This window comes from Ipomoea triloba, chromosome 1 (genome assembly GCF_003576645.1).
Source record: "Ipomoea triloba cultivar NCNSP0323 chromosome 1, ASM357664v1".
Taxonomy (NCBI): domain Eukaryota; kingdom Viridiplantae; phylum Streptophyta; class Magnoliopsida; order Solanales; family Convolvulaceae; genus Ipomoea; species Ipomoea triloba.
In genome coordinates this window covers 26451156-26475459 of record NC_044916.1, presented here as the reverse complement: position 1 = coordinate 26475459, position 24304 = coordinate 26451156, and the positions used below count along the sequence as shown (strand labels likewise).

Genomic DNA, 24304 nt, shown 5'->3' with positions numbered 1-24304 from the left:
GCTTGAGAAACATGAAGCAATGCAAGATGGACTGCATTATATTATATCCCAGAAATAGCAAAGCAAAAACCAGTCAAAGAATAGCCATGACATTATTGTTGTAATTAACTTGAAATATCATTTTTACAACAACAATAAAATTTATTCTCCTTTACCAAGACAAAAGAAAAAAAAAAAAAAGAATTATGATAATGATAACATTGAGGTATACTAAGAGCTAGAGTCATTGCTCATGACCTTTTATGAGTATACAGCCATTGAGGAGCAAAAGCTGCTCATTACTTGCAGATGAGGAAGCAGTAGTTGAAGTAAAAGAAATCAACCAGAATGGCTCTTCCCCGGTGCTCGATTTCAATCTCTACAAGTCATAGCAGATAGATTTCTCGAACTGTGCTTTAATCTGGGATGAATATGCCCCAGTGCCTTCGATCTATTCAATTCTCTCGAGATTATACTTCACCATTTCCTCCAGCCCCATTCGGAAAGGACTGGGAGGCAGACACTTGAGATTCTGAATTGCTAGATCGGCTTTCTCTCTCGCCAACTCTTGAGCCCTCTCGATACCTCCACAGTTCTTGATAATGCTGATGGCCTCCTCTAGAGATCCGGTTTCACAAAACTCGGATTCGATCATATCCCTCAGTTTTGGCTCCTTCTCTAGCGCGAAGATAACTGGTGCAGTGAGGTTCCCCTTTGCTAGGTCACTTCCAGTCGGCTTCCCTAATTGCTCGGCTGATTGAGTGAAGTCCAATATGTCATCGACAATCTGGAACGACAGACCAAGATTCCTCCCGTACTGATACATCTGCTCGCAGACCTCATTGTCAACCCCGCTAAAAATGGCAGCTCCTTTGGTGCTAGCAGCAATCAAGGAAGCGGTTTTGTAGTAACTCTTGATCAAGTACTCCTCCAGTTCAACATCACAGTCGAATAAACCCGATGCCTGCTTTATTTCGCCGCTCGCAAAATCTTTTATCACCTTCATAACATCCAGAATACTAAGTGCATTAGCTGAAATGAATTTGCATGCTTCTCCAACAACGAAAAGTATCAACCTTCTATGAAAATTGGTTTTAGGGAGAGGACATTAATAAGGTAGAATTCATTCAGGAGCCAAAGACGGGCTTTTAAACTGCAAATTAAAAGTCGAAGTAAATCCTAATATACCTGACTTATGAGCTTTATGACTTCAAGGTTTTCAAGGTTAGCTAGGTACCATGATGATTGTGCAAACATAAAATCGCCAGCCAGCACTGCAACCCTTGTACCATATAATTGATGGACAGTTTCTTTTCCTGAAAAGTAAACACATAGTAGAGGAAATAAGAACCTTGAATCTATCCGAACTAATGGTGTTAAGTGGAGGCCAGTGAAGGGGCAAGTCCAACACCAAGTGGCTAGGGGATTATTGGGCGGAGGCCTAAAGGGCCAATCCCAACACCCTGCCTCTAAAAAATGTAACGATATAAGGAAATAAAGTTGTGCATTCGCTATGAGCTATAGTTTTTGGCACAGTGGTAAGCATTTGATCCTAACAAGTGGTATCAGAGTGCAGTTAAGGTTGAAGTGCTGGGGAATTGTTGGGCGGAGGCTTGAAGGGCCAAGTCCAGCACCCGGCGGTATAAGGAAATACAGTTGAACATTTGCTACGAACTATAACTTTTAAATAAAGGCCTACCTCTACGCATGTCACTTTCATCCAAAACATCATCGTGTATCAAACTTGCAGTGTGGATCATTTCTATGATTTCAGCAAGCCGCCTATGTTCTCTGGTCAATTCCCTGAGTGGCAAACATGTTTTACAAATTCTAAGTAAGCCAATTCAACATAGTACACAATTAAGTATAATAACAGAAAGAGAAAACGGTGCTCCTCACTTCAGGTCACAAATTTCTGCCGTGGCTCGGGCAACAAGGAAAACCAAAGCAGGTCTCATCCTTTTCCCACCAGCACCAAAAATCTGCTCCGCAGCAGACATTAAAACAGGGTTTTCTGCACCAACAATCTAATAGATGATTTCAATCAGACTCGTGTATAAAGTGGTAAATGATCTACGGGTGGTTAAGGATGGAACACCCTCTAGAAGTGGCATTACATTATTTGCATTTAGATATCCTGTTAACAAAATAATAGATTGATAGCTGTTCAAATTGAGGGATTGAAAGGCCTATCACTTCCAACCACAAGATTAATGTTCATAAACAGAATTATAAAAAACCTCTGTTATGGGCAAGTGTCAAGTGTTTTCAGGGTTATGGTAAGTAAGACCATATATGTCAAAACAAAGCTTCAACTATTCCTATATATTCCGGTCCATTGCCAAAGCATGTCTCAACTCATCTACTTAACTGTAAAAGAATGGAATACAAATTGCATATTCTACATTACAACAGTATTTTTGAGTAGCATAACACATTAACACCTCCTATACATGTATCCCCACAATGTTAGGCCATGTGTGCAGTGTTTCTCATTTCCTTTTTCTGCTGCATCTTTCCTCACAAGAAAACAAACTTCACAGACATAATTATATACAACACAAGTTACAGAAAACAATAAGTGGTATCACTTAATTAGGCATATAATGCAAAAGTAGAAGTTCCCCAGAATAGTAAATTAGAGAAAGCCCGCACATATAGCTCAGTTGATTGCTGATGACAGATTGTGGGCAAGGACACAGGTTCCTTGCCACGCATAGGTCCTCCCATCTAATGGGTGGATGGGTCACTGAGTCATCGTAATTTTTCTCTTGGGCCGGGGTGTGGATTCCTATTTCACCTTTTGTGGGAAATTATACATGGACCAGGGTCTACCTTACATTGTAAACCCTGGTCCAAAAATAACTTTTAGATTCTTTATATGTGGTTGACATGTTCTATACTTGCAGTTGACAGTTTCTGTACATGTAGCTATCATATGATGTGTCAAGAATTATTAATATATTTGTTTACACGTATAGAAACTGTTAACTATAGGTATAAATGTGTTAACTTGAAGGTAATGAATTTTTGTAACAGAGTTAACAATGCAATATAAAACCTGGTCCATGGTATAACAATTGACCTTTTGTGGGCAAGTAAATTAGAGAAAAATAAAGACTGGGGAAAGCAACTATGAATGAATACTTACAGACTGTAAGTTCTTGTTTAGAGTAAGGAGGTCATCAGCAACTGGTCCAAACATATTTGCTAGCAACACAGGGCTTCTGGGCTTATCCTTCAAATCCAACACAGGAGGAGAAGCAGGTGCAACTGCTGAAGTAAGATTTTAACTCAAGTTAATCCAATACCTCTACAATAATTTATCTAAACACAGTTTTGTACTGCAAAGAGAAATTTTTTACCATTAACCAGACCGCCGGAAGTCTCGGTGCAAAACACCCGGCAGTGGCCGATATCACGGCGGCAACACAGCAGTTTCCGAGCCTTGAAGCCTCTGCTAACATTCCCAAACACACAATTGGCCACCTTTCTCACAGAGTGCAAGTCAATGGCGGCATTTGAACAACACCCAGCACCCACAAAGTCCAATCTACTTCTCCCAAACTCAAGATTATGGTAGGTCACAGACATCATCCTCAGGAGCAAAATTGCAAAATATTTCCCTCAAATCAAGAACCCACTTCAGAAACTTGCTCAATTTCAAATATTCGCCGGCAAAAGCACAATCCTTGAAGCGTGAGTGAAAGTTCAAATCTTGTGTGAAGAAAGAGCAGCAAGAACTGAGCTACTCAGAGAGAGGAGAAGTAGAAGAGAAACTCTCTACTTGGCAATAGGAACTGTGAAGCACATTGGCAGCTGGGTGGATCAAGAAAGACCACAATAAATATGATTTCTTGGATTTGATTTCACCAATTTTTTAGGCCAATGCTTTTTTATTCGTACCAAGATAGTATATGAGTGACTAACCGGAGGGAAAAGGACAATGAAACAGTGCTGAGACAACGTGTGTGCGTATCGAACTGTCGATAGTATTTCGTAATTCTTTCTTTCTTTCTTTATGAAAGCTCCTAATTCTTTCTTAAAAACAAAACAAAAAATTGGGACGTGAAATTAAAAACTTGATCCAAATTGTATCATGCTATCACCTATGTGGCAAGTGAGCTTTTTTAGTGACGATATCCAAATTGTATCATGTTATCACCCATGTGGCAAGTGAGCTTTTTTAGTGACGATTCTCTTTGGACCAGTTCCAGTGCCTCCTGTAATGAACGAGGGTGGATTAAACGGAAAAAGATACGGTAGATTTACAAAAATAAAAATAAAAAATTATATCATACTATCATTTATTCATGATTGCAAAAATAAAGAAATTGTCCTTTGTAACTTGTAATGTTGGTCAAATTATTGGATGTAGCAAGATTATCTTAACAAAAATTCAAGTGTATGTTATAACAAAAAAAAAAGTAAAAATTTAACCCTCCTAGTGATAACTAGTGAGTTTTCATCAGTAAAAAAAAAAAAAAAAAAAAAAAACCTATTGTGAAACCATTGAATGGCTAAAATATAGAAGTTTGTTCATTTAAATAAAAAATAAATAGATTATTTATATTTTATAAATAATTGTAATTATAAGTCAACTATTATGTAGTATGATTACAACTCTTTTACAATTTTAAATAGGTGGTCACATAATCGAATGTTTCAAAAAAATTAAAATTATAACATTATTATTGATAATAAAAATGTTAATTAATAATATTCTATAACATCTTTAAAAAGAACACTTTAAAATTATTTTGAACAATAAAAAGAGCACTTGAAAATCACTTTCAACAAACAAAAAAAAAAACAACAACAACAAAAAAACAAAAAACAAAACAAAACAAAACAAAACAAACAAACGAAAAATGTTTTTAATACTAAAAAGAACACTTGAAAATAATTTTAACACTAAAAAGAACACTTGAAAATTATTTTTCAACAATAAAAAGAACAATTGAAAATCATTTTTGACACTAAAAAGAATACTTGAAAATCACTTTAAAAAAAAACTTGAAAATTATTTTTCAACAATAACAAGAACAAGAACAATTGAAAATCATTTTTAACACTAAAATGAAGACTTAATTAAAAATCATTTTTAATACTAAAAAGAACATTTGAAAAATTATTGCTAAAACACTAATAAGAACCACTTAAAATTGTTTTTACCAACAAAAAGAGCACTTGAAAATCACTTTTAACACTAAAAATAATATTTGGAAATCATTTTAACACTAAAATGAACACTTGAAATCATTTTTAACACTAAAAAAAATACTTTGAAAATAATTTTAACACTAAATAGAACACTTGAAAATCACTTTTAACAATAAATAAGATACTTGAAAATCATTTTTAAAACAAAAATACACTTGCAAATCATTTTCAACACAAAAAAAGAACATCTTAAAAATTATTTCTAAAACACTACAAAGACCACTTGAAAATTATTTTGAACAAAAAAAAAAAAAGAGAACTTGAAAATTATCTTTTAACACTAAAAAAAAAAACAATTGAACACTAAAAGATCATCTTCCTATGAGAAACTTTGAAGGAGTGAAGCTAATAAATACACTCAAGAGCTAATGTTGATGAAAACCAAGACATAGGTTATATTCTGCATAAACTTCATACTGAGAAGAATTGAAGGTTCATGCCTAGTAGTAGTATATTCCTTCAGCGAATCAAACAATATAGTATAATTCATATTCTATTTATTGTCTATTCTATTCCTTATGGAGATATTCTTTCAGCGAATCAAACAATAAAGTATAATTCATATTCTATTTATTGTCTATTCTATTCCTTATGGAGCAAATCAAACAATACAATATAATTCCTATTCTATTTATTGTCTATTCTATTCCTTATGGAAATTAAAAGCATTACTATTCCTTCGAAATTCATTCCGTAAACCAAATATGTCATACACTAATGGTTACTATTCTCATGGTCCCTACTTTACAAATACGGAGTATATATAATAGCTTCTACCAATGTAGAAACCACCACCTTAGAGCCAATTGAGTAATTATTTTTTTATATCAACTACATATATAAATGACTAACTTTTCTGCATGAGTAATATATTTTCCTTACATGAGCAATTTTAAATCCATATCCTAAATATCCACATTGAACTCATTAAGTGAGCATTGGGATCTCTTTGAGGGCATCTAAGTCTCCCAAAACAACACTCTTCTGTCTCCTTTTGAAACCAAACGGGTTGCAGATGGCATATCGAGTTAACATATAACTAATAACAGATGGCACATCAGCATTTAGTATTACAATAATTTGTGAAAGCCAATAAAGTATCTGTTGAGATGGCCGAGTTGGTCTAAGGCGCCAGATTAAGGTTCTGGTCCGAAAGGGCGTGGGTTCAAATCCCACTCTCAACATTTGTTTTGTAATAGAGCCATTACACACTATAAACGAACCACCTTTTGCTAAATGATTCATTTATGCATTTGAAAAAAAAAACAATTGTTTTGTAATAGAGCCATTACACACTATAAATAAACGAATCACTTTTTGCTAAATGATTCATTTATGCATTAAAAAAAAAACAATTTATGTTAATTCTTTATTGCTCATGATTTATATTTAACATGTAATTAATTATTTTTCTGGCATACTCCAAAGTAACCAAATCCTTTAAATTCTTCAACCCTTTAGAATTATTATTTGGAGTTCGACACATATGCTCTTGAATTCTTGAAGCTGCCATCCATAGCAACGGAAACTTGATTGGACTCGAAACTAAAGAGAGATTTCGTGCAACTATATGTAATTTACTCCGTACCATAGAATTGAGAATGTTTTCATATAATCTTATTTGTTCCCTGATCTACTTGGGACTCATATCACTAGGATTCGAATGCATTAACATATCCTTGTCTCACCTATTTACATGAATTTTTCATTTATTAATGTGTGTAGACTCAAAGCCAGACTAGAGTAGTACGTCCTCATCAAATTCTATTTTGCTAAAATAAACAGTGTTTTGTTTACAACATATAATATTGCTTGCTAATAATTAAACTTGCAATACAATCTTCCAATACATGTAATTAAGGCCAACCAATTCAATCATGCATAATAGCAGCTTCCATAACCTGCCACAGACGACAAAAAAAAAAAAAAAAAAAAAGGATAAATATTTAGAGAGATTTTATTTTGTTTGTTTTTGAGTTTGTATAATTAGAATGAAAATTGTATTTAAATTGAAAGAAGTTGAATTGACTTACTAGGATCAGTCAAGACAATAAGACCAGAACCACCAAAGTGGCAATTCCAGTAGTTCCTTCCATTGGCTTGATAGTAAAGGTTCATTGCTATGGAAGCATGGTTGATGAAGTTGTCAGGGTAGAAGCAAGAGCATCCCTTTTGCAATATCTTACAATCCACATTGGAGCAAGCATAGTTTATGTTGTTCTTTAAGGTTGTCTCATCTGATGAAGGCTTAGCCACACACCATGTTTTCTGCAAATAATCCATATACCATACAACAACATCAATTCTTTAAATTTAATTAATTAGTGTAATTCATCATCCCTTCATCCTATTTTTAACATTATATTAGTCTCAGCAATTTAATTAAAATGCAACTAAAATATTGAACCTTTAAAGATCAAGAACAAATTAACTTCGTGGACCTCCGTCCATATTCTGACCTGTGTAATATATATATATATATATATATATGGGCACAGATAGGGTCATGTCTAGTAGTGGTTAAATGTAAACGGTTAAAATTGATATACGGAGTATATTTTTATATATGCACACCCCACATCTTCCTGCCAAGTTGCATTGATACTTTCCATTTTGCATTAAGAGAACAGAGAACATATATAAATTTTAAGTTGGGGTTAAGAATATGTACCTGTTGATTCTTTAGTGCGAAGGTCCCACCTACTATACACAACAAAAGCAAGAATCAATGCAAGTATACTTAATTACTCATGCATGTGACCATATCAAAATCAACAACCAAAAGTTGGAGATATAAACATTTGTAATAGCAACCACAATAGTGGTTTAATTTGTACTCAGTTTTTAAAACAGAAAAAAATCAATGTATGGCTTTTCACACAAATCGAGAACATGGTTTTTGGTTGGATCTTTCTTCAGCAAGACCTAAGGTTTTTGTGAGTCCCACAGGAGAGAGAGTTAACAACAGTCTACTGCTGTTGAGAGGGTTTGGTATATATATGGTTGTTTTATTTTTTTTTTCTTGTCAAACTTTTATGTTTTTTTTTTCTTTTTTTCCCTCTCTCACATCTTCTCTTTTCTAGTTACATCTGTAAAACTCACAAAAATTTTCAAATATTAAGGATGCTCTTACTAGCCACTTGACTTCACATGTAAGATGAATGGTCAAGTACAAAACTGATCGATCGAGGCAATCAAGAAACTGATCTGAGACGATTAATGTACTCTTTTTTTTTTCTTTTTTTTTTTTGGTTTGATTAAGGCCTAAAAGAAATTAAACGAATGGGCAAATCCAAGACCATTGCAGATCTAGAAAGATGGCAGGAAATGTATGTATCAGAATATAATGCACATATATATGACAAATTAAACAAGACTGCATAAATCAAGAAATTAAAACCATGCATGCATGCATCTTTTTGGTATATATATGTTTCATTTGTAATAGAGAGATATATGCAATGGGTTTTGAGGAATTAAAACTTATATTTGAAGCATATATATATGGTTCAACTTAAAACCCATCCAAACCATGACAATAAAGTCAAACCAATTCCAAAAATCTGCCTGGAAACTAATGAGATTCAAAATTAAGCAACATATATATATATACCTGAGAGGAAGGACAGAAGCAAGAGGAGAAGGGAGAAAGCTGCGGCAGTTTTAGCCATTGATTGATTAATGATGAGAGTGCAGGCCAGGGAGATCAAATGTGTACAATTAACTGATCGATTCAGCAATATATATAAATGCCTCTCTNAAAAAAAAAAAAAAAAAAAAAAAGGATAAATATTTAGAGAGATTTTATTTTGTTTGTTTTTGAGTTTGTATAATTAGAATGAAAATTGTATTTAAATTGAAAGAAGTTGAATTGACTTACTAGGATCAGTCAAGACAATAAGACCAGAACCACCAAAGTGGCAATTCCAGTAGTTCCTTCCATTGGCTTGATAGTAAAGGTTCATTGCTATGGAAGCATGGTTGATGAAGTTGTCAGGGTAGAAGCAAGAGCATCCCTTTTGCAATATCTTACAATCCACATTGGAGCAAGCATAGTTTATGTTGTTCTTTAAGGTTGTCTCATCTGATGAAGGCTTAGCCACACACCATGTTTTCTGCAAATAATCCATATACCATACAACAACATCAATTCTTTAAATTTAATTAATTAGTGTAATTCATCATCCCTTCATCCTATTTTTAACATTATATTAGTCTCAGCAATTTAATTAAAATGCAACTAAAATATTGAACCTTTAAAGATCAAGAACAAATTAACTTCGTGGACCTCCGTCCATATTCTGACCTGTGTAATATATATATATATATATATATATGGGCACAGATAGGGTCATGTCTAGTAGTGGTTAAATGTAAACGGTTAAAATTGATATACGGAGTATATTTTTATATATGCACACCCCACATCTTCCTGCCAAGTTGCATTGATACTTTCCATTTTGCATTAAGAGAACAGAGAACATATATAAATTTTAAGTTGGGGTTAAGAATATGTACCTGTTGATTCTTTAGTGCGAAGGTCCCACCTACTATACACAACAAAAGCAAGAATCAATGCAAGTATACTTAATTACTCATGCATGTGACCATATCAAAATCAACAACCAAAAGTTGGAGATATAAACATTTGTAATAGCAACCACAATAGTGGTTTAATTTGTACTCAGTTTTTAAAACAGAAAAAAATCAATGTATGGCTTTTCACACAAATCGAGAACATGGTTTTTGGTTGGATCTTTCTTCAGCAAGACCTAAGGTTTTTGTGAGTCCCACAGGAGAGAGAGTTAACAACAGTCTACTGCTGTTGAGAGGGTTTGGTATATATATGGTTGTTTTATTTTTTTTTTCTTGTCAAACTTTTATGTTTTTTTTTTCTTTTTTTCCCTCTCTCACATCTTCTCTTTTCTAGTTACATCTGTAAAACTCACAAAAATTTTCAAATATTAAGGATGCTCTTACTAGCCACTTGACTTCACATGTAAGATGAATGGTCAAGTACAAAACTGATCGATCGAGGCAATCAAGAAACTGATCTGAGACGATTAATGTACTCTTTTTTTTTTCTTTTTTTTTTTTGGTTTGATTAAGGCCTAAAAGAAATTAAACGAATGGGCAAATCCAAGACCATTGCAGATCTAGAAAGATGGCAGGAAATGTATGTATCAGAATATAATGCACATATATATGACAAATTAAACAAGACTGCATAAATCAAGAAATTAAAACCATGCATGCATGCATCTTTTTGGTATATATATGTTTCATTTGTAATAGAGAGATATATGCAATGGGTTTTGAGGAATTAAAACTTATATTTGAAGCATATATATATGGTTCAACTTAAAACCCATCCAAACCATGACAATAAAGTCAAACCAATTCCAAAAATCTGCCTGGAAACTAATGAGATTCAAAATTAAGCAACATATATATATATACCTGAGAGGAAGGACAGAAGCAAGAGGAGAAGGGAGAAAGCTGCGGCAGTTTTAGCCATTGATTGATTAATGATGAGAGTGCAGGCCAGGGAGATCAAATGTGTACAATTAACTGATCGATTCAGCAATATATATAAATGCCTCTCTTTCTTGATCTGAAGTGGAGGTGGAAAGTACAAGTGAGTGAATGATTTCTGGGTTTAACAGAGTTTTAAAGTGGATCCATCGGAGGGAGGCTGAGAACTGAGAAAGGCTTAACGGCTAAATCATTCGCACGTGATCCGTTACGTGGAACGTTTTGTTTTTCTACGAAAAGGGCCAACAAAGCTACACCAAACTTCCAATTTCCAATGCAAATGCCTCCTCACTCTTTAACTTTTATGTGCCACTTTTTGTTTCTTTTCTTCCCAAACTTCACTCTTGTGACCAACTAAGCTATCTATGCGGATAAAATATGGAGAAGTAAATTTATTCTATAAATTCATATGAATTTATTTTTTTGTCGCGTTACAAGTTAACTATACGCTCTACTCAAGGGCAAATTTGTTTTGTACATACAAGTTAATTAAACTACATTAATATTTCTAATTAAGGCGTACGTAATAGAGAAGAGAATAGGCCGCATCTACTATGGTGGCTATTAATTACTCCGTAATTGATATAATAATTCATATTACCGTAACGGTTGGTCGCGCGTCGTCTTATTAGTTCAAAATCATTTATGTTACGTTATAATAACACGCCAAATTCGACCAACTCTACCACCTTTGTCAAAACTAACTTGGTCCACCATACACATATTATTCTAACGTTCATCTTTGGAATTGAAGTTCTGTTTTTNGTTCCTTCCATTGGCTTGATAGTAAAGGTTCATTGCTATGGAAGCATGGTTGATGAAGTTGTCAGGGTAGAAGCAAGAGCATCCCTTTTGCAATATCTTACAATCCACATTGGAGCAAGCATAGTTTATGTTGTTCTTTAAGGTTGTCTCATCTGATGAAGGCTTAGCCACACACCATGTTTTCTGCAAATAATCCATATACCATACAACAACATCAATTCTTTAAATTTAATTAATTAGTGTAATTCATCATCCCTTCATCCTATTTTTAACATTATATTAGTCTCAGCAATTTAATTAAAATGCAACTAAAATATTGAACCTTTAAAGATCAAGAACAAATTAACTTCGTGGACCTCCGTCCATATTCTGACCTGTGTAATATATATATATATATATATATATGGGCACAGATAGGGTCATGTCTAGTAGTGGTTAAATGTAAACGGTTAAAATTGATATACGGAGTATATTTTTATATATGCACACCCCACATCTTCCTGCCAAGTTGCATTGATACTTTCCATTTTGCATTAAGAGAACAGAGAACATATATAAATTTTAAGTTGGGGTTAAGAATATGTACCTGTTGATTCTTTAGTGCGAAGGTCCCACCTACTATACACAACAAAAGCAAGAATCAATGCAAGTATACTTAATTACTCATGCATGTGACCATATCAAAATCAACAACCAAAAGTTGGAGATATAAACATTTGTAATAGCAACCACAATAGTGGTTTAATTTGTACTCAGTTTTTAAAACAGAAAAAAATCAATGTATGGCTTTTCACACAAATCGAGAACATGGTTTTTGGTTGGATCTTTCTTCAGCAAGACCTAAGGTTTTTGTGAGTCCCACAGGAGAGAGAGTTAACAACAGTCTACTGCTGTTGAGAGGGTTTGGTATATATATGGTTGTTTTATTTTTTTTTTCTTGTCAAACTTTTATGTTTTTTTTTTCTTTTTTTCCCTCTCTCACATCTTCTCTTTTCTAGTTACATCTGTAAAACTCACAAAAATTTTCAAATATTAAGGATGCTCTTACTAGCCACTTGACTTCACATGTAAGATGAATGGTCAAGTACAAAACTGATCGATCGAGGCAATCAAGAAACTGATCTGAGACGATTAATGTACTCTTTTTTTTTTCTTTTTTTTTTTTGGTTTGATTAAGGCCTAAAAGAAATTAAACGAATGGGCAAATCCAAGACCATTGCAGATCTAGAAAGATGGCAGGAAATGTATGTATCAGAATATAATGCACATATATATGACAAATTAAACAAGACTGCATAAATCAAGAAATTAAAACCATGCATGCATGCATCTTTTTGGTATATATATGTTTCATTTGTAATAGAGAGATATATGCAATGGGTTTTGAGGAATTAAAACTTATATTTGAAGCATATATATATGGTTCAACTTAAAACCCATCCAAACCATGACAATAAAGTCAAACCAATTCCAAAAATCTGCCTGGAAACTAATGAGATTCAAAATTAAGCAACATATATATATATACCTGAGAGGAAGGACAGAAGCAAGAGGAGAAGGGAGAAAGCTGCGGCAGTTTTAGCCATTGATTGATTAATGATGAGAGTGCAGGCCAGGGAGATCAAATGTGTACAATTAACTGATCGATTCAGCAATATATATAAATGCCTCTCTTTCTTGATCTGAAGTGGAGGTGGAAAGTACAAGTGAGTGAATGATTTCTGGGTTTAACAGAGTTTTAAAGTGGATCCATCGGAGGGAGGCTGAGAACTGAGAAAGGCTTAACGGCTAAATCATTCGCACGTGATCCGTTACGTGGAACGTTTTGTTTTTCTACGAAAAGGGCCAACAAAGCTACACCAAACTTCCAATTTCCAATGCAAATGCCTCCTCACTCTTTAACTTTTATGTGCCACTTTTTGTTTCTTTTCTTCCCAAACTTCACTCTTGTGACCAACTAAGCTATCTATGCGGATAAAATATGGAGAAGTAAATTTATTCTATAAATTCATATGAATTTATTTTTTTGTCGCGTTACAAGTTAACTATACGCTCTACTCAAGGGCAAATTTGTTTTGTACATACAAGTTAATTAAACTACATTAATATTTCTAATTAAGGCGTACGTAATAGAGAAGAGAATAGGCCGCATCTACTATGGTGGCTATTAATTACTCCGTAATTGATATAATAATTCATATTACCGTAACGGTTGGTCGCGCGTCGTCTTATTAGTTCAAAATCATTTATGTTACGTTATAATAACACGCCAAATTCGACCAACTCTACCACCTTTGTCAAAACTAACTTGGTCCACCATACACATATTATTCTAACGTTCATCTTTGGAATTGAAGTTCTGTTTTTCAAGCAAAATTAAACATTGTTTCATATTTCTTTTCTTTTTCTTTTTTCTAACCGAAAAAAACTCACAATCACTACTATATCGCCTTATAACCCTAGTCGACAAAGGACCACAAGTTGGTAAACCAATCTAAATTATTTAGTTGACTGGCTTAAATCAAGAAGGTTAATAAGCTACTCTTATCAATAGTCGCACTTGAAACATTGTGATTATCAAAACAATAGTTTGATAGGTAGTAATGGGTTGTCCCTTGTTTTATTTTTCTTCTCAATCGAGACTAACTCTTGGCAAATTAAGGTAGGATATGTTGCATGTGTGGATCGGATCATATTACAAGTTTACAACCATTAATAATAAAACACACTTAAATAAATAACGAAAATTAAAATTATGCTCCTTTTATATTTATCATCAAAAATTGGCATGATGACATCTCAAGTTGTTAAGATTTCAATTACAATATGTAATACGGAGTATAAATTGGCATACTTATTTCAAAAATACTGCACAATTACTACTTACTAAAGAAATTATGGGTGGCATGTAAGGTTTTATTGTATACTACTCTGTAATATATTTTAGAGTTAATTTTTGGTCATATATTTATAGGTATTAGTTTTGTAACCCCTCGCCTATTCCGATAAGTTTAGAGTTCGAAAAATATTTTTAAGCTACGATATTTACGAGATGGTCTCTCGTTACTTCAAGAGGACTTTTTTTTTTTGTAAGGAAAGTTATTAATAAGTTACGATTTACGTACCGGTCTCGAACCGTAAAGATTTTTAAGGATGTATATACGGTTGGAATTTTCCTAGAGATTAGACTATTAAGTATGATACGATTAAGCCTAAACTTCTAATTAGTTCAAGTGAGAATTTAAATCGGACTGTAAGGGGTAAAATTGTTACGGACGTTGTACCTATATTTCGCGAGATACCGAAAAATTTCCAATTTTAGTGATTATCGACGGGATTATTTTTAGGATAATTTTGGTGTTAGGATTTTCCCGAATTAAGCTATAATCCTCCGAACTTTCATCTGATTTAAACCCAAACTGGCAAAATAAATTAAGATCTTCAAGGAGACACCATAGGGAATTGACATGTGGCACTCAAAATCCCCACTTGGATTGGATCATTAATGGCATGTCATATAGGTATGGGAATGTTGCACTTGTTACTTAATTCTCAAGCCAAACTCACATCATCTCTCTCTCATCTCTCACATTCCCTCTCCCATTTTCGAAAATACAAAGGAAAGAAAGAAGAAGGAAAATCTTAGTCTTCTAACTTTGTGATCCAAGAATTCCCTAGCTATCTCTTCAACTCAAAGTGCTCTATTGTAGGTAAAAACTTTGGTTTGTTCAGTTAAATCCTTCCTAGAACTTAAGTGTAAACTAAAGGTGCATGAAAATGTTGTTGTTATGGTGATATTTTAGGATCTTTGGTGAAAGACTCAAGGGAAGACATCATCGACTCCTACGGTTTTTAGGATATTCTAAAGAGGTAAGGAATCCCTTAAGTTGGTTTAGTCACTTGAAGGTGAACAAATGCTAGTAAATTATGTGACTATGAATTTTATGTGAAAATTATGTGTTAAGTTTATGGATCTACAAGTTGGCTCAAAGAAACTACACTTCAATGTTTAGTAATTTTTGGTATGCATGTTCATAGTTAATTTATGCATGTATATGTTGTGTTTATGTCCATATAGGCTTATACTTGTGAAAATATTGAAAAATATAGTAAAGATAGTCTCTGGCAGTAACTTCCGAGATTTATTGGGAAAAATTGGTAAGGTATTTTGATACTATTTTTTTTAGACATGTAGTTCTATAAGTGTAGAACCCGCATATAAAATTTCATAATGATCGGAGTAGTATAAGTATGGTTTTCAAATTTCTTTCCAAAACTGGTCCAGAGAGAGAAACTCTGGACAGCACACTGCCAAGGGCAAAAATGGAATTTTCTGTGTTTATTCGCGGATCAAAATGGGCAAAAATGGAATTTTCTGTGTTTATTCGCGGATCAAAATGACCAAAACTTTTTATGTCTGTGTTTATTCGCGGATCAAAATGACCAAAACTTTTTATGGACATCAATATTCGCGGATCAAAATGACCAAAACTTTTTATGGACATCAAGTATCGCGGATCAAAATGACCAAAACTTTTTATGGACATCAAGTAATATGAGTTGGGGTTCTACCATAAAAATTTCAAGTGAAAAAGAGTTCGTGAACTATTTTTACCGGCTCAATCTTTCGAACTGCGCCAAGCTGTAATTTCCTGGCAGATTTGGATGGACGCGGCAGTGGACGCGCGTCCACCGCGCGCCCATCAAGGGAGTGTCTTCGGCGTCACGGCCGAAGGGCCGGACGCAACCACGGACGCGCGTCCGTGGCATCCAGACTTCGGCGAGAAATGCCGAAGCAGCGGACACGGCTCGGATGCACGCGTCCGCAGCTGCGGCCAACCGCGAGTCCGCGCGACGCGGACTCGTTTTCGACTTGTTTTTTACCAAACTTTTCCCCGATGTTTTTAATCCCGAGTGTTATGATGTTTGAAAGGCCTACGGGCAAAAGAGATCTATTTTTGAAAGAAATATCTGTTTTGGAAAAATTATGTACATCACTTTAGAAGAAAATATTGTTGTTGAGAAATAAGTACAACTCTTGTAACTTGAGGAATTGTGTTGGAAAGCCTATGAGTAAATAAAAATGTTTATAAAACTTACGTCGAAAGAACGTATGCTATTTTGGTAAACAGGTTGTCAAAACCTTATTTTTGAGGAAAATACCACTTTTAAGGAGTGAGTACATTACGTGAGAAAAACGAGAAAATGGTGATTGAAAAGCCTGCGGGCACTGAGAGTATTTTGAAAATCCTTCTTGAGCTGATGAGATAGCCGATTTCAACTATTGGACTCAAATGAGAAATATGTCCAAAAGAAATGATTTGAGAAAGAAAAACGGAAGGAAGAATCATGTTTTCAAACCCTTAGTTTCTAAAGCGAGTTGAGGAGGACCTTGATTGACCCACGGGTGGCTTTAAGTGCCATGGCCCAGTGGTCGTTGTGGATATTGTATGACCAGTTCATACTGCAGGGCGAAGTCTATTCGTCGATATGTTATAGTGTATGACCAGTTCATACTGCAGGGCGAAGTCTATTCGCCGGGTACTATATAACTCGTAGGATGAGGTATTCCTATGGGGGTGTGCACACTTAAGGTATAGTTACTCCAGAAGTCCGGGTAGGTGTAGTTTTTATGGACCTAGCTGGGCCAGCTAGGAATCATTTTAACGAACCTTACGTCCAGGAGATCAGTGTTAGACCGAGTGATGACCACTGAACCCGAGTTCGATGATCCAAGTGGTCAGAGTGGGAGTTATGAGAATGCTCCAAAGGCCTCACGCTTACTAAGAAGAAACTAAGGAAGTTTTAAAGATGAGAAAAGAGTTACTCTGTAATGACTTGAGAAGGAAATGATTCTATCCAAAATGTGACGAATCTTGAGCACGGAAATGTGCTGTTGAACCTCCTTTTGAGTTAAAATGAGGGAACTACTAGAAACGAAATATTTTACAAACTTGTCTGAAAAACAGAAAAATGTGTTTTCAGTGGCAATGATGCCGGTACCTTTATATGAGAAAAGTTTACGTGTTGAGTTAGCTTTACGCCTTATATTATATTATCTATTATTGATAACCTGATTGCAGGTAGAGCTATAACTCGTGGGTAAATTTTACAACTTACAAATTATTATATTTTCGAAACCTTTGTCTACTTTTGAGTGACAATGGATTTCCTTACTTAGCCGTCGTGCTAACTACACTTCATTGTGTACCTTATCAGATGAAGTCTAGCGTGGGTATGCCCCTGCTTCTNATTCGCGGATCAAAATGACCAAAACTTTTTATGGACATCAAGTAATATGAGTTGGGGTTCTACCATAAAAATTTCAAGTGAAAAAGAGTTCGTGAACTATTTTTACCGGCTCAATCTTTCGAACTGCGCCAAGCTGTAATTTCCTGGCAGATTTGGATGGACGCGGCAGTGGACGCGCGTCCACCGCGCGCCCATCAAGGGAGTGTCTTCGGCGTCACGGCCGAAGGGCCGGACGCAACCACGGACGCGCGTCCGTGGCATCCAGACTTCGGCGAGAAATGCCGAAGCAGCGGACACGGCTCGGATGCACGCGTCCGCAGCTGCGGCCAACCGCGAGTCCGCGCGACGCGGACTCGTTTTCGACTTGTTTTTTACCAAACTTTTCCCCGATGTTTTTAATCCCGAGTGTTATGATGTTTGAAAGGCCTACGGGCAAAAGAGATCTATTTTTGAAAGAAATATCTGTTTTGGAAAAATTATGTACATCACTTTAGAAGAAAATATTGTTGTTGAGAAATAAGTACAACTCTTGTAACTTGAGGAATTGTGTTGGAAAGCCTATGAGTAAATAAAAATGTTTATAAAACTTACGTCGAAAGAACGTATGCTATTTTGGTAAACAGGTTGTCAAAACCTTATTTTTGAGGAAAATACCACTTTTAAGGAGTGAGTACATTACGTGAGAAAAACGAGAAAATGGTGATTGAAAAGCCTGCGGGCACTGAGAGTATTTTGAAAATCCTTCTTGAGCTGATGAGATAGCCGATTTCAACTATTGGACTCAAATGAGAAATATGTCCAAAAGAAATGATTTGAGAAAGAAAAACGGAAGGAAGAATCATGTTTTCAAACCCTTAGTTTCTAAAGCGAGTTGAGGAGGACCTTGATTGACCCACGGGTGGCTTTAAGTGCCATGGCCCAGTGGTCGTTGTGGATATTGTATGACCAGTTCATACTGCAGGGCGAAGTCTATTCGTCGATATGTTATAGTGTATGACCAGTTCATACTGCAGGGCGAAGTCTATTCGCCGGGTACTATATAACTCGTAGGATGAGGTATTCCTATGGGGGTGTGCACACTTAAGGTATAGTTACTCCAGAAGTCCGGGTAGGTGTAGTTTTTATGGACCTAGCTGGGCCAGCTAGGAATCATTTTAACGAACCTTACGTCCAGGAGATCAGTGTTAGACCGAGTGATGACCACTGAACCCGAGTTCGATGATCCAAGTGGTCAGAGTGGGAGTTATGAGAATGCTCCAAAGGCCTCACGCTTACTAAGAAGAAACTAAGGAAGTTTTAAAGATGAGAAAAGAGTTACTCTGTAATGACTTGAGAAGGAAATGATTCTATCCAAAATGTGACGAATCTTGAGCACGGAAATGTGCTGTTGAACCTCCTTTTGAGTTAAAATGAGGGAACTACTAGAAACGAAATATTTTACAAACTTGTCTGAAAAACAGAAAAATGTGTTTTCAGTGGCAATGATGCCGGTACCTTTATATGAGAAAAGTTTACGTGTTGAGTTAGCTTTACGCCTTATATTATATTATCTATTATTGATAACCTGATTGCAGGTAGAGCTATAACTCGTGGGTAAATTTTACAACTTACAAATTATTATATTTTCGAAACCTTTGTCTACTTTTGAGTGACAATGGATTTCCTTACTTAGCCGTCGTGCTAACTACACTTCATTGTGTACCTTATCAGATGAAGTCTAGCGTGGGTATGCCCCTGCTTCTGTTTCTGATCCTCCAGCTCTGGCTCATGCTTCTGTCCCAGTTGTACTCCTGATCCCGTTCCTATCCCTGTTCAATCAGTGGTACCCATTTTGGTCTCCTGCCTTCGTTAATCCGTTATGCCTCAAGAGAAAAGTCAAGTCTGACCTTTTTGTACATATCTTTTGTAGCCATGGTAGTACTAACATGGCTAGTAAGAACGGGAATAGTCCAAACTCTTTGTTGATGGGCTGTAAGAAACTCTTATATATGAATATATATTCGTGGCTAGTATAGCTACTCTTTTGCTGCATGTATATAAGATTATGTTGGATTTTGACGATAAGAAACACGATCCTTGTCTTTAGTCTGTTAGCCTGTGCACCTAGAGTGAACTCTATCTGTATTCGAGTGGGGTTCAGTCTGGGTGTGGCGGTAACTACTCCGGAGATATGGCATAGTCGAACCGGGGTGTTACAATTTTATTTTTAGTTTTTTTTTTCAAGACATTCCGTTTGGTCCTAGTATTGTTGTGGCATTACCATTTTTGTCATCCATCAACAAAACTTTTTAAATGAAGTTAAATACAATGACATTTTGACCTATTCACTTCTAAATGTGAAGTCTTTTTCATTTTTTTTTGGTCCCAGATTTATATGTATCATTCTATTTTTAGTTTTTTTTTTTTCCAAAACATTCATATTGGTCCTAACTTTATTGTGACATGACCATTTTTTGTTCTCCGTCAACAAATATGTTTAAATGACATTAAAAATGAAGTTATATATATTGTTATTTCTTGTATTATACAGGCACCTTAAGAATCAATTAAGCAACTCATACTAAAGCATCTAACTTTATTTGCTCAAGCAGCTTAACAACCTCAGCCATGGTTGGTCTCTTGGATGGCTCATATTCAAGGCACATCATTGCAACATTAAAAACTTGGATTGTCTCATCTATTGGACACTTTTCCAAGTTGCTATCAACTACATACTCTTCCCTCTTGCTTGCAACAACTGCCTTTACCCAGCTTACTAGCTTTGATCCTTCTTCAATGAACACTTCGTCTGACGGTTTTCTTCCTGTTAAAAGCTCTAAAAGGACTACTCCAAAACTATAAACATCTCCTTTCACCGTTGCTTTTCCAGTGTCAAAGTATTCTGCATGCAATAAATTTACTAAGAAAATGAGAACCTAAATTTTAAAACATTCATTTGCTTGTCTATTTTGTTGGGACGACAAATCTTACTATTCTTATATTAATGAGTTACAATTAAGCACTACAAACTAATATAGTAACACTACATGTGATCGGAAAAGTGGTTAGAACCATACCGGTGTTTTAAACTCATTTTTGGACCACTTTCCAAAAAAATTTCATCAGAAAAATTCAAAATAAGAAACAGGATCTTCAAACCCTCCAAATTAATTCCAGCAAATTAATTATACCATGGACCAAGGTCTACCTTGCACTATAGACTCTAATTCAAAATGACATTCAAATTATGTGTATGCAAGTTAACATATTATGCGTCTGTAAATTAAATTATGTAGCTAATATATATTATGTGTTTGCACTTTACATATACACAACAACATTGTTAGGTAAGCTTGACATACCAGGAGCCAAGTAGCCAAAGGTTCCAGCAACTAATGTCGAAACATGAGTCTTGTCTGGTTGCATAAGAGTGGCAAGTCCAAAATCAGACACTCGAGCTTCCATATTGTCATCCAACAATATATTGCTAGACTTAATGTCTCTATGAATTATGTGAGGAATGCAATCGTGGTGCAAATACGATAACCCTCTTGCAGCTCCCAAAGCTATTTTTAATCTCGTATCCCAATCCAATACCTTCTTGTTTGAACATTTCCCTGCACCATCATCATCATCATTTTATCATAAATATTTATTACAAAGGCATTTTAGTCTTTTAATTTTATGCGGTTGGATAAAATCTTATATAGTTTTTACTTTTTAACCAATTAACTATAAATTATATTAGATGTATGTATACAAAAAATAATCATTTGAATAAATAATCATCCAATTTTGATTCGCTATATAAAAGTTTAATGATTTTAATTAAAGCTTCATTATTTATAAACATTTAATCTAAATATCATAAAACAAATAATTAATAATATTTTGAATACAAAAATTAATGTTGAACAAGAATAAGTTAAACTTGATATAATCAAATCTTCAATTATTTTAGCCATTTTTTTCCTTACTAATGTGCACACGTTCTAATAATCAATTTCGAGAAAAAAAAAAGTGAATTATAATTTTTTTTATTTGATAAAATTAGAACAATCAGCAAAAATTTTGAGTTATTTTATAATTTTCCTCCTCATAAATAGGAAATATATTGTCAAAGCACGTTGAAAAGTTGACAATAGATAGCTTGAAAAGTAAAACAATTCAAATGGACACATTTAAATTTAAGTTGAAAAGAGGAATTAGGGAAATTTTGGTCAATTTGCACTGCACCCAACAATGTTGGGCAGCATTTGAGGGAGATGCAATCCCAGCGCTTGATTCCTAAACCCTAAACCGAATAGTAGATATAACAGGATAAGAGTAGATTGGCAATCCAATATAATTGCCTTATCCCTCCCACCAACCAAATGACTCATAATAGTACTAAATACAAAATGGGAATTATCATTTGGTCAGCCCCATCATCACTAGCCATCAGCCTATGCTCCCTGGCTTATCTAGCCTTGAAATGGGTAGAATGTTATCCGCACGAGATTAATTCACTGGCTCAGTAAGAAAAAAATCAAGCTAAGAGCATCTTCATCTGTAATTTTTGTTAGAATTTTTTTAGAGGAAAAAATTACTTGCATGATTTTTATTTTTTTATTTTTAAAAACCGCATGTCTTGCATTTGGAGGGCACAATGCGCTGCAATATAATATGCGCATGTTCTCCATTTTACTGTTGCTTTCCTTTTGGAGGAAGAAGCTAGCTAAGGTATAATCCGGATTAGCCTATGTAACAAATAACAAAATATTGAGATTCTAAGACACGTACCATGAAGCAGTTTATCCAAGCTCCCATTAGGCATAAGCTCATAGATGAGAAGGTTATAGTGAGGAGTAGTATAGTATCCATGAAGTGTGACTATGTTCCTATGTTTTATGTCCGCCATCGCCTCCACCTCCCTCTCGAAACCTCTGTCCTGCTCCCCACTCATCCTGTTCAGCTTTTTCACTGCAAAACACACCGATAATTCTCCCCCCATTGCCAGCCTGTACACCGTCCCGTAACCTCCGGATCCTATGATGTCTTTGTTGCTCAATTTCATCGTCCTCTTCACCAACGCGCTGCTCTTCACTTCCTTCATCTTCGCTGTCCTGAACATCACTAGCTTCCCACCTGCACCTCACCATTTCGATCTCGATCTATCTATCAGAAAACTCGATTCGCGAAAAACACACAAAAAAATAACCTAGAATGAAGGCTAGAATTCTGTGTCTTACCTGCGGCAGACAAACTATCATGAACCTCCATATGTTTTCTCTTCCACCTGCGATAACATAGTACCGCGATCACAATCTTCGAGATCACAAACGAAACTACGCATACTGTGATGTAGAATGGAAGAAGATTCCGAGAATTCCCCATTCGATTCTGATCTGATGATCTGCAAGTTCTCTGACGACACCAATTCTATGATATATATATATATATATATGATCCTAGCTTAGCTTCGCTTGTTGGTTCAACTATTGCTCTGCTCTAACACCGACAATCATGTTTTTAGTGAGGATTGTGAGAGTGGAACAACTAACATGATTTTGATTTAGTGATGATATGAGGTTTTCAGACCATGGATGGTCTGAATGATTGACGGTTTCACATAATAAAAGGTGGCCTGGCGACGCACTATAGGTAATTAAGCTGCAGGGAACCAAAAAGCAACCCAATAACTTAAATGTATCTACTCACTTTTGTTGACATTCATAGATTGCTTTGTTTTAAGTCCAAGAAAATGATGGTTGGGATTCATACCTACCCAATTATATGATAAGTCTTCAATGTCAGAACCAATACTCTAACATTATTCTTAAATACTCTCTTACGATTATGTCTCTCGGCTTCACCATATTTACAATTCATTTATTATTTTCTCTACATCTCTACAATACTCTCTTACCTTAAAAATTATTCAACTTTCACATTACAATACTTTTTTTAACCTCACCCTAAAAGTGGTAAACTTTTGGGGTTATTGTTAGCCTAACTGAGAGTAATTTAATAATATCATGTTACTTGTCTGTTTTATGTAAACTTTGTTATTTGTCTCACTATTATTTTAGGTGTTATTTTAGCGATATTTATTGATCAATTGTAACTTATAATTTAATACATAGCATTCTGAATTAAAAACAAATTTATAAGATAAGCCCCACCTTATATTGTTTGGTAGCCCCAACTGAGACATTTCTTGTAAATGTATTCGATATGAAAAGATAACTTTAAAAATAAATGGTGTAATAGTAATAAAATTATTTATATGATAAGCCCCATCTTATCTTGTTTGGCATGCCAATTGCGACATTTCTTGTAAATGTATTAGATATGAAAAAATAACTTTAAGAAATAATTGATGTAATAGTGATTGATATTTGTCATTATTTTTTTGAAAGAGATATTTGTCATTATTATTATGACGAATAGAAACATTTTATTAAAAATATATATATTTTTTTATCAAGTGATATTCATTACGTACGATATAAAATGATGAATAGTTGAATTGTGGCATTGATGATTTGGCACATGAAACTTGGAACCTTTTTAGCTGTCCATAATACAA

At 34.8% G+C, this 24304-nt stretch overlaps 5 protein-coding genes and 1 non-coding gene across 9 annotated transcripts; 1 reads left to right on the top strand and 5 right to left on the bottom strand.

The window, feature by feature from the left end:
• Nucleotides 1-67: 67 nt before the first annotated feature.
• On the bottom strand, nucleotides 68-3834 carry LOC116029890 (solanesyl diphosphate synthase 1, chloroplastic-like). Of its 2 annotated transcripts, none has more exons than XM_031271943.1 (6): nucleotides 3345-3834; nucleotides 3131-3252; nucleotides 1879-2006; nucleotides 1679-1782; nucleotides 1168-1295; nucleotides 68-979 (listed from the first exon to the last, which is right to left on the bottom strand). In XM_031271943.1, exons 1-6 carry the CDS (start codon nucleotides 3574-3576, stop codon nucleotides 431-433), a joined length of 1263 nt encoding a protein of 420 aa, XP_031127803.1. In that variant the 5' UTR covers nucleotides 3577-3834; the 3' UTR covers nucleotides 68-430. The 2 variants fall into 2 exon arrangements, with proteins under 2 accessions (XP_031127803.1, XP_031127798.1); XM_031271938.1 differs by having other exon boundaries at nucleotides 3131-3255; nucleotides 3345-3832.
• A 2471-nt stretch (nucleotides 3835-6305) lies between these two features.
• Nucleotides 6306-6386, top strand: TRNAL-AAG. The gene has a single exon. It is a non-coding gene; the product is annotated as a tRNA-Leu (tRNA).
• A 408-nt stretch (nucleotides 6387-6794) lies between these two features.
• LOC116020983 (glucan endo-1,3-beta-glucosidase) lies at nucleotides 6795-13345 on the bottom strand. 2 transcript variants are annotated; one of them, XM_031261579.1, is made up of 5 exons: nucleotides 13171-13345; nucleotides 8816-8955; nucleotides 7874-7902; nucleotides 7236-7470; nucleotides 6795-7103 (listed from the first exon to the last, which is right to left on the bottom strand). In XM_031261579.1, exons 2-5 carry the CDS (start codon nucleotides 8871-8873, stop codon nucleotides 7078-7080), a joined length of 348 nt encoding a protein of 115 aa, XP_031117439.1. In that variant the 5' UTR covers nucleotides 8874-8955; nucleotides 13171-13345; the 3' UTR covers nucleotides 6795-7077. The 2 variants fall into 2 exon arrangements, with proteins under 2 accessions (XP_031117439.1, XP_031117433.1); XM_031261573.1 differs by having other exon boundaries at nucleotides 7874-7905; nucleotides 13171-13241.
• LOC116020968 (glucan endo-1,3-beta-glucosidase-like) lies at nucleotides 9042-10990 on the bottom strand. Of its 2 annotated transcripts, none has more exons than XM_031261561.1 (3): nucleotides 10663-10990; nucleotides 9721-9749; nucleotides 9042-9317 (listed from the first exon to the last, which is right to left on the bottom strand). In XM_031261561.1, the coding sequence occupies exons 1-3, from the start codon at nucleotides 10718-10720 to the stop codon at nucleotides 9054-9056; spliced, it is 351 nt and encodes a 116-aa protein (XP_031117421.1). In that variant the 5' UTR covers nucleotides 10721-10990; the 3' UTR covers nucleotides 9042-9053. The 2 variants fall into 2 exon arrangements, with proteins under 2 accessions (XP_031117421.1, XP_031117412.1); XM_031261552.1 differs by having other exon boundaries at nucleotides 9721-9752; nucleotides 10663-10976.
• Nucleotides 11467-13234, bottom strand: LOC116011316 (glucan endo-1,3-beta-glucosidase-like). Its single transcript, XM_031250872.1, has 3 exons — nucleotides 13031-13234; nucleotides 12089-12117; nucleotides 11467-11685 (listed from the first exon to the last, which is right to left on the bottom strand). Exons 1-3 carry the CDS (start codon nucleotides 13086-13088, stop codon nucleotides 11467-11469), a joined length of 306 nt encoding a protein of 101 aa, XP_031106732.1. The 5' UTR covers nucleotides 13089-13234.
• Nucleotides 13346-20217: 6872 nt separating the features above from the next.
• On the bottom strand, nucleotides 20218-23406 carry LOC116020176 (receptor-like serine/threonine-protein kinase At1g78530). The gene is made up of 4 exons (XM_031260661.1): nucleotides 22965-23406; nucleotides 22516-22860; nucleotides 21096-21350; nucleotides 20218-20635 (listed from the first exon to the last, which is right to left on the bottom strand). Exons 1-4 carry the CDS (start codon nucleotides 23107-23109, stop codon nucleotides 20310-20312), a joined length of 1071 nt encoding a protein of 356 aa, XP_031116521.1. The 5' UTR covers nucleotides 23110-23406; the 3' UTR covers nucleotides 20218-20309.
• Nucleotides 23407-24304: the final 898 nt, after the last annotated feature.

What these genes read in the sequence shown, in the direction of transcription:
- LOC116020983 (XM_031261573.1), bottom strand. Translation starts at nt 8,873, where the DNA reads ATGGCTAAAACTGCCGCAGCTTTCTCCCTTCTCCTCTTGCTTCTGTCC. An exon ending in GCTTCTGTCCTTCCTCTCAG is followed by an intron (nt 7,906 to 8,815) that starts GTATATATATAT and finishes TGTTGTGTATAG; the next exon opens with TAGGTGGGACCTTCGCACTA. An exon ending in TCGCACTAAAGAATCAACAG is followed by an intron (nt 7,471 to 7,873) that starts GTACATATTCTT and finishes GATTATTTGCAG; the next exon opens with AAAACATGGTGTGTGGCTAA.
- LOC116020968 (XM_031261552.1), bottom strand. Translation starts at nt 10,720, where the DNA reads ATGGCTAAAACTGCCGCAGCTTTCTCCCTTCTCCTCTTGCTTCTGTCC. An exon ending in GCTTCTGTCCTTCCTCTCAG is followed by an intron (nt 9,753 to 10,662) that starts GTATATATATAT and finishes TGTTGTGTATAG; the next exon opens with TAGGTGGGACCTTCGCACTA. An exon ending in TCGCACTAAAGAATCAACAG is followed by an intron (nt 9,318 to 9,720) that starts GTACATATTCTT and finishes GATTATTTGCAG; the next exon opens with AAAACATGGTGTGTGGCTAA.
- LOC116020176 (XM_031260661.1), bottom strand. Translation starts at nt 23,109, where the DNA reads ATGGGGAATTCTCGGAATCTTCTTCCATTCTACATCACAGTATGCGTA. An exon ending in TGATAGTTTGTCTGCCGCAG is followed by an intron (nt 22,861 to 22,964) that starts GTAAGACACAGA and finishes GGTGAGGTGCAG; the next exon opens with GTGGGAAGCTAGTGATGTTC. An exon ending in CTTTGGCTACTTGGCTCCTG is followed by an intron (nt 20,636 to 21,095) that starts GTATGTCAAGCT and finishes TATTGCATGCAG; the next exon opens with AATACTTTGACACTGGAAAA.
- LOC116029890 (XM_031271938.1), bottom strand. Translation starts at nt 3,576, where the DNA reads ATGATGTCTGTGACCTACCATAATCTTGAGTTTGGGAGAAGTAGATTG. An exon ending in TTCCGGCGGTCTGGTTAATG is followed by an intron (nt 3,256 to 3,344) that starts GTAAAAAATTTC and finishes ATCTTACTTCAG; the next exon opens with CAGTTGCACCTGCTTCTCCT. An exon ending in TGAAAGTGACATGCGTAGAG is followed by an intron (nt 1,296 to 1,678) that starts GTAGGCCTTTAT and finishes TTTACTTTTCAG; the next exon opens with GAAAAGAAACTGTCCATCAA.